General features: G+C 31.0%; 1 protein-coding gene across 2 annotated transcripts in view; it reads left to right on the top strand.

Moving 5' to 3' along the window:
* Positions 1 to 13,111, top strand: part of LOC129908814 (REST corepressor) — an 81,754-nt gene that overhangs the window by 53,724 nt on the left and 14,919 nt on the right. The window contains exons 6-8 of one of the 2 annotated variants that reach the window (XM_055985603.1): positions 4,804 to 5,306; positions 5,408 to 5,609; positions 5,931 to 6,095. In XM_055985603.1, coding sequence (XP_055841578.1) covers positions 4,804 to 5,306; positions 5,408 to 5,609; positions 5,931 to 6,095 — 870 coding nt within the window. The remainder of the gene's footprint in view (positions 1 to 4,803; positions 5,307 to 5,407; positions 5,610 to 5,930; positions 6,096 to 13,111) is intronic. The other variant, XM_055985604.1, reaches the window with a different exon arrangement.

The raw sequence follows: 13,111 nt of genomic DNA, 5'->3' as shown, positions 1-13,111 counted from the left end.
AAAATTGGTGTTTTTTTTTCATTTTTGGATTAAAGCTGAATTTTTGTTGGTCTAAAAATAATTTTTAAATATTAGTATGGAACCTTCAACTTCGGGTTTGAAGCAATGCGTAAAGCACGAAAAAAAATGTGGAAAATACAGGTAAAGTTTTGTGATCAGTGTTAATATACGTGTTTCATAAGAAATTTTAAAGTCAAGTGAACTAAAAGTTATGTTCCGGTTAAGCCCGTGTTATAATTTCTGTGTCATTTAAATCTGTGTGTTGTGTATTTTGTATTTCTGTAAAAAAATCGTGTTCGTTTTCTGAAAATTGGGTTATTTTTCGTTTTTTGTAAGGTGCCTTTTGGTGACATTTTTTTCATTATTTTAAGACTTTCTTCTTAAAATACATTTTTTTTTTTACTAGAAGTGAACTTATATCTATAATGAGGAGCACTTGGAGTATTATCATAGAAAATAGAAGAGGGTTTGTGCTAAAAGCTGATGTAAGTTTTAGCCTTTAACTCTATCAAATGCTATACACTTTGACTTAAAAAGAAGTGATTTAAGTGTTTTTTAGCATTTGCGTAGGGCAGAAAAGGAGTTTAAGCTTGGTCTCAGAAGTCATCGTGTAAAATTTCAGCTTTCTTGCTCTAACGGCTGATTTGATACCACTTTTAAGGGCATTCTTCCCCAGTGAGCGACGACGTATGTTTTTTTACAAATGACCAAAAATGTTTACTACCTTTGGGACATTTTTGTATTTTTTGCCTTAATTCTTGATCACGCAAAAATTTGGTTCTATTGTTTTTTTTTTATTAATTATTATTTATTAATTACATTTGTATTTGTATGTGATGTGATTTAAAAACAAAACAATGAACAGAAAATGAGACACAACGAGTAAACTTTAATTTTCACGAGACGAACTTTCACATGTATTTCCCATTAGAAGCGGATCCGCACAGTTATAAGACAAGATCTGTTAATGAATTTTTTTTGAAAATCATTATTAACCATACCTTCCATATAACCGTTTTTTTAATCCGATTTTCTCCGAAACTACTAATTCGATATCAACGAATTTTATAATTTATTTATTTATATAATTTTAATAGTCGTATTTTATTTTAATTGTGATGCAGATCAGATCATTATTTATTTGCTTTACAACAAATGTAGGATTTCGCTTTGTTATTGTAACGCTTATGAATACAATGACCTGTTCTGGATCACAAGAAAAATAAAACATAGCTATTATAATTAAAGATGTTTGAGAAAATTCCAATTTTTTCTCATCGGCTGTTTTGGTTATAATGGTGTTTTATTGAAACAACAATATAATTAGTTTCCCGACGTTTCGATAGTGGTTGCCATTTTCTATTTACAAAATAAATAAATTGAACAATTATAAACATTAGAACAAAGTCATTGAACTTGCAATTTTTAGCAATATAATTGTATATAATTGTAAATAATTATTTTTGAACTAGCCTATCTGTGCGAGATCTCTCGCATGCTAGATAGATAAAAAAAAGGAGGCAGGTAGGTACATATATGTAAATACAGAGTGTCTTTTGAAAAGTCGAGAATTAGGGCTAATTATTTGAGGAGGCACTGTTTAGGCTGCTTTTAAGAAAAACTCCAGTTTATCGCATTTGAATTCCATTGGATATGCTCCAGTTTAAGTTAAAAGGCTATGAATATGGCACATTAAATTAAGCAATTCTAAGTTTCGTAAATTTTACATAATTATATTTGATAATTAACTCTGGTTCAAACAGGTTGCCGCAACTAACACCCCAAAATTGGTCAACTTAAAGAACTTGAATCGATGTTGAATCATGAATTTACCACCTAAAAATCGTCAATAAAAAAATTGTTGAACGTAAGGTTTCTGTCTGATTCTTACATCCTATAATTTTTCATTTGACGATTTTTCTGTGGTGTTGTATTTGGCTTTTCCAAAAATTATCTTAGAACCATTTTATTCACACTCCATTGAATTTTATGTCGCTATTCAAAAGCGGAAATTTTAAAATTGGTTTGTGATTTCATAGTTTTTCTCATTTTTAATATATTTTAGCCCAGGAAGTACCCAAACGGACCTAAATCAAAAGCAAAAACAAAATATTCCGGCCACTCTTTATTTTTCTTTCTTACATATGTACATATGTACGTAGGGGAGAGTGGGGCACTTTTGAACACGGGGCACATTTGAACACTGCATATAAAATTTTAGTTTATCAATCTTTTTTACAAGTTCTTCGATATTTGAACCCGTCAACACCATATCCATAAACGTCAATGACTTTCCTTGGTTATCTCAGCTGGCTTTCAGATTTATAGGTGAAAGGTGATTTTTAAAGTGGTTTTGCATTATTTCAGTTTTTTAGTTCTAAGAGATTAAAAAAAATTTGGTGCGTAATTTCGAAACGCAATACAATTTTTGTTAATGATTAATAAATTCAAAACTAAATCACGATGAATTTTTGAAATATATTAATGTTAAATACTTATTCAACCTTTTATGTCGTTGACACAGTTGGGGCAGTTTTGAACAAGTGTGTTGTTGCAGTTTGTATCAGACATTTTAAGGAAACTTTAATGTGTTTCATTTGATAAATCGTAATGTTCTTATAAAAAGAATAATGAAACTGTCAATCATAGAGAAAGAAATACTTCGGTTGGTTTTTCTCTTCCACCCTACAAGCTGCAATGAGAGGAAAAACTCCACAGTGCTTATATGTGGTAGTTTTCCCGTGCATTTTAAATGGCACCAACACATTCAAGTGTGGAGTTTTGCTCAAAACAATTAAAAACAATTTAATTGCCCATTACACGAATTACATTGTATATCGACGGTTAAACTGCAAAACCTCGTAAGTCGTTTTTGCTTGTTTGTTTAGAAATCGAAAAAAACCTCTTAAAATAATTTTTTAAAAATGAATGAAATAAAAAAATAGTTAGTTTGAGTTATTAAATAAACTATTTTTTTATAATACGGCAGAGAGGAATTTATAGGCGATTTTCTGTAGTTGGCCAGTTCAGAGCTTCTCCTTTCTTAAGGTTCGAGCAGACATGCTTAGGTTCCATTTGGGGGGCATGCTTTCTTCCGCCCACATTTGGAAGATGAGTTTTGTGCATACTCCCAGCCTGGTGCATTAAATTGCTCTGGAGTAAGGTTTTCAGCTCCAGTAGTTTTATTGAACACTATTGGATATGACTTCCTTCACTTTGTCTACTCAGGGGACTTTGCAAAACACGCCAATACCAACCATTAGACGACGTAAAGATAGTTGAAAAAAGAACAAAAAAAAAAAACATTTAAAAAACTAAGTAAAAGTAAAAAAATAGTACTGAATTGTTTTATGTACAAAGAATAAAATAATAAAACCATCCAAATCTTAAAAAATTGTTTTGTGTACAAAGAATAAAATAATAAAACAATCCAAACCTTAAAAAATTGTTTTGTGTACAAAGAATAATATAATAAAACCATTCAAACCTTAACTTATGAGGGGAGGTCAAAAAGTTAGCGGAATGGGAAAAAATTTTTAAAAATAGCACGTTTCGTAAAAATAATGAAATAATTTTTCGGATTTGATGCGTTTTTACCTTTTTTATGACCCATTTAAACTGAAATTAGCTAAAAATATCTAAAAGACATCGAACACACGAAAATCAATAAAAAAGGCGGTGTACAAGTGAACTAAAATAGGAGCACTTTTTTGCAAAATTTAACTAACGGGACATTGAAAATTAATGATCTTGCTCACAGAGAGAGTGGATAAGGAGAAATACAAAATAGTAAAAATATTGAACCTATTAAGAGACTAAAATTATAAACAAAAAAGGGTTCTATTCAAGTGGCGAAGAGTGTATAATCGGAAGGGCCAAATCTGAGTTTTAAGGTGGGTGATTTAATATACCGGACCCACATTTCTGTAAGGCAGTCGTCGAAATGGGCTCTTGCGAACTGAAGCCTTGTTTTGCTAAACAGATTCCCTTGTGTCAGCTTTTCTCTTCTTCTTTCTTTGATTGACACTTTTCTACATATGTAGCAATGTTTGTGTAGTATCTTAAACCCTCTATTTCATAACCGATTAGCTAAATCCGTTCCGTATCCCAATAACTTGAAGCCATGATTTTTCCGGAGAGCGTAATCTTCAATTGGTTCTCTGCCTTGTTTAAACCGAAAGTCACTTATAAACCCTTGTTTTTCCAAGGCCAGAGTCTTCCATTAGCAATTGAGATTCCTTCAAAATATTCGGCGGGTTTTTTTCCTTGTCTAGTCAAGACAGACAGCTAGAAAATAAATCCATAAGTTACTTCTGTCTCCCCGATGCTAACTCAACAAAAGCAAAATAACTAAGGATCGTTTTTTTAATCAAACTTGATATAAAATTAATGTCCAAACAATATGAGGTACATATTCGTCCAATCCCTTCATTCTTCCAACTTTTTGACTAAAGAAAAACAAAAAAAAACGTGACCCCGCTAATGAATAAAACGAATTCAAAGTTCCTTTTCATATTATTGAGGATTATTTATCAAGTACATTACCGTATTTTATATTTAAATTTTAAGTGAAATTAACGAAACTTGAACCCTAAGATTCACCTTCTAGATATGTAGGTACTCAAAGGCACAACAGGAAAGAAAACATGTAAAATTGTGTAAACTTTAGTTCACTGGTTCGATAAAAATCAAACATATTTTGTTTATTGTTTTTGTTCTATATCTTTTTTTGTACTTTATTCTTCTTCCTGTCATTATGAGGGTTTTATTTGCGTTCTTTTTTTCTTCCAATTACCAAAACAGGATCAGGCATTGGCCAGCTCTTCTGGTTTACAAGATTCAAAATTGTGTAGTAGTAGTGGTGCTGTTGGTGGTGGGCTTAGTGTTGGTAGTGGCAACGTAGTTGGTCTTGTTGGAGACAACAAGAATAACAAGCAATCAAGCAACATAACTGCGATGCCTTTAAATAGTCCAACGACATCTGGTACAGCTGTTGTCCATGTTACCAACACTGCTGCAGCTTCAAATACCCAAAGGAGCCTTACTCCTACATCTACTACACCCGCAGCATCCCCTTCTGCGACCAAACGCCAACAAAATCAACAACAGCAGACTCCAAACAGTAATCTAACTAATTCTTCAAGTAATGAGGTCACTACAAGCAATCAATCCACTAATGCTAATTGCGCAAATTCTTCATCTATTACCACAGCTGGAGGCTGTTGCTCAGGCTGTGGTGTAGCTTGTAATATGTTAAATGACACGCCGCATGGAAAACTGTGCAACAGTTGCCATCATCACTGGAGGTATCTTAAATTTATTTTTAAAAATATACCAAATTGAATCGCTGAAATCGAAATTCTCTCCTTAATTTCTTCCTCCATGATGTTGTTTTGGGTGCTTCAAGACGAACGGGTAATAAAAGGCCAACTGCTGGTCCATACTTTGGCAAAAGATACCGTGACCGTAATGCAGATCGGCACAAGCGTAAACCACCGCGCGGCATGCACATTAACCATGATGACATTGTAGCACTCGCTAGTTCAAGCAATAATCAAGATCAGTTGCTAGCAAATACTGAAAGGGAAATTGTATCATTGCTAAGTCAAGTAAGAATATTTATTATTCTACAAGTTTATTAACATAGTTTGTTCTTAGATGAGGCGTGTTGATTCACAATACACATTCACACTAAAAATAGAGTCATTGTCCTCCTCCTCCTCACTCCTGTCCCATTCCTTTTTATTTTTTTAATTTTGTGTAGCATAAAGTTTTTTTTTTGTGTAGTGGAGGAAATCTAGGGCAATGATTTGTAAAAACATAACAATTTATATAACATGCCCTCGCTTTCTAAGCAGCTTTCTAATTTTAACACAGTAAATAATTTATTAATTTATTTTTTTTTTTTAATTTTGTGCACCGTATTGCAGGTTCAACTTAACAAACAAAATATATCTTCAATCAAACGAAAAAATTCAGAAAGTTTGGAAGAATTGCGTCCTAATGAATCCTCCAACCGTATAAATTCTCGTTGGACCAATGAAGAATTATTACTTGCTGTTAGCGGTGTTAGAAAATATGGGAAAGATTATCAGGTAAGAAACTTTAATCTTAAGTAAAAAGTAAAAGTAAAAAAGACCATATACAGGGTGTCCCAAAAGTTAACGTCGAAACGAAAACGGTAGATAGGGTTGGTGGTGAAAGTTATCAGAAAAATAATTAAAAAAATCGCAGCCATATATTTTGTGGGTTATGGGCATTTGAAAAATGTCCAAAAAATGGTCACCCTGTGACGGTTTTAAATGTGCCGTGACTACAAATCTTAATTTTTCTCATTTTTTTCTTTTGTTACGGAACCTTGAATAACCCTGCTACCAAATGCATTCAAAAATTTTAACTCAGCTACATCAGTTTTAAAGCAAATATTACTTTTTTGCCCAACTAAGTACTAAACAAATTTACATGACTCTAATTCAATGAACCGTAGTGTAAAAAAAATGCACTACGATGTTTCGGCAAGTTACCTTAAAAGTTGGTGTGTTCAATTCTCTTTTCAAAATGGTATAACATTGTTTAGAATATTCCATAAGTAACCGAGATACAATTTATTTTCTTAAGAAATCCGACTTTTTATTACGTAATTTTTCCATATTATTTGAGTTTTTGTATTCTGAAAGCTTCTGAAAGGGTACAAAACTTAAATAATATGGAAAAATTACCTAATAAAAAAGTCGGATTTCTTAAAAAAATAAATTGTATCTCGGCTATTTATGGAATATTCTCAACAATGTTATACCATTTTAAAAAGAGAATTAAACACACCAACTTTTAAAGTAACTTGCCGAAACATCGTAGTGCATTTTTTTACACTACGGTTCATTGAATTAGAGTCATGTAAAACATTGTAGTACTAAGTTGGGTAAAAAAGTAATATTTTCTTTAAAACTGATTAAGCTGGGTTAACATTTTTGAATGCATTTGATAGCAGGGTTATTCAAGGTTCCGTAACAAAAGAAAAAACTGAGAAAAATTAAGATTTGTAGTCACGGCACATTTAAAACCGTCACAGGGTGACCATTTTTTGGACATTTTTCAAATGCCCATAACCCACAAAATATATGGCTGCGATTTTTTTTATTATTTTTCTGATAACTTTCACCACCAACCCTATCTACCGTTTTCGTTTCGACGTTAACTTTTGGGACACCCTGTATATGGTCATAATTTTGAAAAAAAAGATATAAAAAATGTTAATCCAGAAAATGTTTTGTTTATTGGCTTAGAAGAAGTAGCATACATTATTGTTCTATAAAAAAATTTTTTCCCAGTTGCCCGACTTTTTTCGGTGGTCATAGGCAGTGCATTAGACTGGGCCAAAAAAATAAAATATTTTTTTTTTTGAAATTAACTTCGAAAATCTTGTTCAGGATGATGAAAAAAGAATTTGGTGAAAATTTGAGCCGTTAAAAAAAATTTTAAGAGGTCTATCATCGGTGTTTTTTATTTTTATACATGATATGATGTTTTACAACAGAACTGCTAGACGATCAAAGTAAAAAAAATTTCTGTTCATTTTTTCTTATATAAAATTAAATTTCCTACAAAAAAGATCTTATTGAAAATTTTCGTCAGACGAGCCGTATTCGAGTAATTAAGCTTTTTAAATCGAAGTGTTTTTTCAATTTGCCTGTTTCACTTTGGAATTTTGTGATGAGCAAATAAGTGAATAGAAAAATAAAACCTCGACAAATTCTTATAGGAAATTTAATTCTCTACAAAAAAGGTCTTGTAGTAATTTTCCCTAAATTGAGTTTTGAAGAAGTTATTCACGATTTAAATCGAGAAAAAAATTAAAAAATCAATTTTCAATTTCAAAATTTTCTAATTCACTGAAAATTCAATATTTTCAAATTAGCAAGATGTTTTCTTGTAGGGAATTAAACGTTCTATAAAAAGTTCCTTGGCAGCAAATTAATTGCTTTAACCGTTTAGAAGATAATCGTATTCAAATCGCAAATGCATACTTGTCATAAGAAAATTATTGAAATCAGAGGGCATTGGTTTTGATACGAATATCTTCTTAACGGTTAAAGCAATTAATTTGCTGCCAAGGAACTTTTTATAGAACGTTTAATTCCCTACAAGAAAACATCTTGCTAATTTGAAAATATTGAATTTTCAGTGAATTAGAAAATTTTGAAATTGAAAATTGATTTTTTAATTTTTTTCTCGATTTAAATCGTGAATAACTTCTTCAAAACTCAATTTAGGGAAAATTACTACAAGACCTTTTTTGTAGAGAATTAAATTTCCTATAAGAATTTGTCGAGGTTTTATTTTTCTATTCACTTATTTGCTCATCACAAAATTCCAAAGTGAAACAGGCAAATTGAAAAAACACTTCGATTTAAAAAGCTTAATTACTCGAATACGGCTCGTCTGACGAAAATTTTCAATAAGATCTTTTTTGTAGGAAATTTAATTTTATATAAGAAAAAATGAACAGAAATTTTTTTTACTTTGATCGTCTAGCAGTTCTGTTGTAAAACATCATATCATGTATAAAAATAAAAAACACCGATGATAGACCTCTTAAAATTTTTTTTAACGGCTCAAATTTTCACCAAATTCTTTTTTCATCATCCTGAACAAGATTTTCGAAGTTAATTTCAAAAAAAAAAATATTTTATTTTTTTGGCCCAGTCTACAGTGCATGTTACTTACATGTAACAAGAGAGTAACACATTAGTTTTGCTATTTATTATTTTGGAAAATAACTTTTTGGTATTCATATTTCTTAGTTGTGATGTTTTTGACACCATATAACTGAAAAAACATTTTTTAATATTGATTTTCATAGCTTGGGTTCGAAAGGGTTGACCAACTTTTCAACGAAGATTTAAAAAAATTTCTTCAAAAATGTTTTTCTTTTACCAGGTAAAATAATTTCTCCCACAAAAAATGTGTTTTTTTTGCTTTAGGGCCAATTTTTCAATAGTCATTTAAACAGTCAGTTAGTACTTATTCCTAAGGATAGATAAAAAATCAATTTTTCAACAAGCAGATATAGCTTATTCCTAAGAATAAAACTATCTGCTTCTTTCAGAGACGAATAAAAATTATTCTAAGGAATAATCTCAACAAAAATATTATATATAACAGTACCATAGTTGTCAAAGCTGTTTTGAAAGAACTTTGAAAAAAATACAGTGGAACACAAGAAAACAAAAAAATCATGAATAAAAATGACGTTTAGTTTTGTTATTCTGTAGAATAAATTATTCTTAATAGAAAAATTCAATGTTTTTATCTGATTTTTTATGAGCCTAATAACTTTATTCGTCGAACAGTTAACTGACGGTTTATTAAAAGATTGAAAAAATGGCTCTTAGTCAAAAATGGGCAAGAATTGAAAATTTATTTTTTGTTGTTTAAGTTTATTTCTGATTAAGACCTATACTCCAAGTCAAAGCGTCATTTGACCTTGCGCACAGAGCACTGTCAGTTTTTATTTCAATAGGGATCAATAGGGGTATATTTAAAAGGCTTAAACCCAATTTCTCACCACCTGATCATTCTTTTTAGCGGAGTTATTCGCAAAAACGCATTTTTTGGGATATTTTACTTCTAAGGTAATATCTTTGCTCCAGTTTGTCGTAAACCAAAAATTAAACATACATTCTCTTCCTTATAATATTTTCTATCGTTGTATGTAAGTTCATTGTATTAAAGTGAGTTACTACAAAATGGCAGCCATGGGAATAACTCGGCTTCAGAATGTTCTACGACAAAAAATAAAGCTATTCATTGTTCGTTACAACATTTTCCATCGATTTAGTGCACATTATTTTTGTTGAAACAAATAAAAAATAAGTAATATTAAGTGAAAGAGGTTTTTTTGTTTAGCAAACTCTTGCCTTATTATATTGTAAACGGTGCAAGTATTAGCTAACGGCCAATTTCTTCACAGAGTCCTAGCGTTAGCACCGGTCCTAGTCCTAAAGTTAGTACTCAAATCGGTATCAACTCATTTCTTCACTCAAGTACTAAGCCCTAGAACTGTCAAATTAGGACCGAGTACTAGTTAGGACTTGGTCCTAGCTAGGTCCTCAAAATTAGGTAGTACCTGGTTATTATACCAATCGTTAGTACTCAAATTGGTACCAAGTGATTTCTTCACAAAAGTACTAAGCCTTAGAACTGTCAAATTGGTACCGAGTATTAGTTAGGACTCGGTATAAGTTAGGACCTGAAAATCGGTAGTCTAGCGGTTAGTACTTAAATAAAAGCAATGGATTTCAGTCTTTTTAAAAGATATCTGATAGATTTTTTTTATTTCTTGTTGTTTCTGTTGAAAAGTGCGTTTTTGTTGATTTAATTGATTTTTGTTTTATTTACAAAAAACACTTAAAATGGGAAATGCAATTCTGGAACCGAAGAATGTACAAAAGAACACTTCTTGATGTAGGTACAAGTACCAAAAAAGTATAGGGACTTTGTTCGATCTTTCTAAAAGTCGGATATTAGTAAAAAAAAAAAGACCATAACTAGACTGCATTTTTTTTTTAATTATTCTTTTTATTAACATATTACCTATATTTTTTACATACATATGAAGTTACAAATGTCTGTCCGAAACTGTTGCATTAAGGTTAGGGATCCGATTATACCTCGAGTATTTAATTACACCCTCGTCGTTTTTGGTATCCTGTATCTCAGCATTTACTACATTTACCAGATCATACAATTCAGCACTCATGAATTAATTCTTGACTGTGAAATTTTTTGATAAGCAAATCGAATTTCTTTGCCTGTTGACTTCTTGTAAGGTTTCACCAATTTTTTTTTTTATTGTTCAATAATCTTTTTATTTTTTTTTTTTACTTTTTGTCTATATTTATTTTGCAAACTTCTCTTAAATATCAAAATTAATTCATTCAAACATCAAAATATTGTCAGAATGACAGTTAGACCAGTTTTATACGTATTAATTCTTAGGACCGCGTTGTGAACTTAGATCAGGTCCTATAAATGTGAAGAAATGCTCAGGTCCTAACTTTTCCTTAGGACCGAGTACTAGTGCTAGGACCTGGTCTAGCTAGACCGGGTACTAAGCTGACTTAGGACTTATGTGAAGAAATCGGCCGTAACACAATGAACATACATAATGTACATCTATAAAAAATATTTTTTTTTTTTTGTTAAATAATTATGGTTTATGGTGGTCCTTCAGCCTTTTTGGCAGGCTTTCGTGGCTGCATTCATATTATTGAATGATTCCTCGCCATTTCTGGCTGATTGATTCTGCATTCTTATTCTTGTCTTCATTCTTGACTTTTTTTCTTCATAAAATGTATGAATTTTTATTGCTTGTAGCGTTTTTAATCTCCATACAATTTTTTCAATATTTATTTTAATTATTTGTTTCTTGTTTTCTATTTTAATTAAATTTTTTATTTGTTAAATTTGATCAAATGTAAAAAAAAATATTTCAAACTTCAATAAATTCTCAAAATGACAGTTAGACCAGTTTTATACGTATTAATTCTTAGGACCTCGTTGTGAAATTAGATCAGGTCCTATAAATGTGAAGAAATGCTCAGGTACTAACTTTTCGTTAGGACCCAGTACCAGAGCTAGTACCAGGTCTAGCTAGACCGGGTACTAAGCTGACTTAGGACTTATGTGAAGAAATTGGCCGTAATAGAGTTGGGCACTTTAGTTCATTTGAGTGATCGATCACTTTAGTTCAAATCACGATACTGAACTAGTTCATTTTAGTTCAATTTATTTTAATCACTCCGGTTCTGTTAGAATTAAAAAACAAAATTAGTTTGTTTATTATTATGTAAATTTATGTAAAATTGACGCATTCTACATAATAAAACAAATACAACCCAAAAATAACAGATACATACTTTATTTTTTATTTCGTTCATATACTTGTCGAGCTTTGTGGTTCCTGACGAAAGTCTAGAAGAAGTTCGTTTTGCTTTCATTAAATCAAAATCATAGTAATGCAAGGACCAAGATGTTACTTGTTTTTTGTTCTTGCTTAGAAATAAGAATAAGTGGTGCTTGAAGAAGAAACGCTGATACTGGCACAAGCACAAGCGACCTTGTGCTTTTTGTTTTACATCTAAATCTTGAGGTAGAGCAGAAGAACTGATTTCGCTCCACAAAGAATTGGATGCAATTTCATAAGCACTTTGGTTTCTGAACCCCTATTCTTTAAACGTCTGTCGGGGTAAAAGGACGCTGTCGGCGTATAAGACAAGGACCAAATTTGTTTAATGTCATATTACGACTGCTCTAGGTCGCTGTTTAGTTTGTTGAAAAAAATCTTTTTCGCTATTCGCGAACTAAATTGAACTTAGTTCACCAAGATGAACTAGTTCATTAAACTAGTTCGTTCGCGAACTACACAAGCCTATTAGCTAACTAAATAAAATACTGTTGTAGTCCTTAAAATTATAAAAAAAATTAGCTCTCTACGAGCCACGGGAGCCGAGAAATTAATTTTTTAAAAAAGTTCCAAATGACCAACGAAAAACATGAGACAATCCTCTTATAGTTTCAACTTCTTTTCGTTGTTAACAAAGGTTGAAATATTCTTTTTTTTTTTTACTAAAACAATGATATCTTTTGAGATTTGGCTGTACTTTACTTTATCATTTGTTAATTTTTTGGTTATATTTACTTAGACTTTTGCTTTGCTGCAATTTGTTTAAAGCAGAAAATAATAGAATTTTAAACATCAATATAATGTCATTATTTTAACCTCAAATTGCAATCATTCTGTGAATGATGCATAATTTTTAATAAGGTGGTTGGCAATTCTAGAGGAGGCTATGTAAATGCAGAGGGCAGAAGTGCGATTTAGTTTAGTTACAATTTGTAACTATTTGACAGTTGAACATCGTTCCTTTTGACGTGTTAAATAGTCACGATTCTTAACTATTTCCAACTCACTTCCATGATATGAGTTTAGTGTGTTGATCTGCGAAATTAGATAGATGTTTGGTTTTGAAGACAATTCAAACATTTTTATTTCTTTTATTAATCAGTATGATTTTCGGTTATAATAATGAATTAACATTATTCTAAAAAA

This window comes from Episyrphus balteatus, chromosome 2, assembly GCF_945859705.1.
Source record: "Episyrphus balteatus chromosome 2, idEpiBalt1.1, whole genome shotgun sequence".
Lineage (NCBI taxonomy): Eukaryota > Metazoa > Arthropoda > Insecta > Diptera > Syrphidae > Episyrphus > Episyrphus balteatus.
This window is presented reverse-complemented; position numbering and strand designations above follow the sequence as displayed.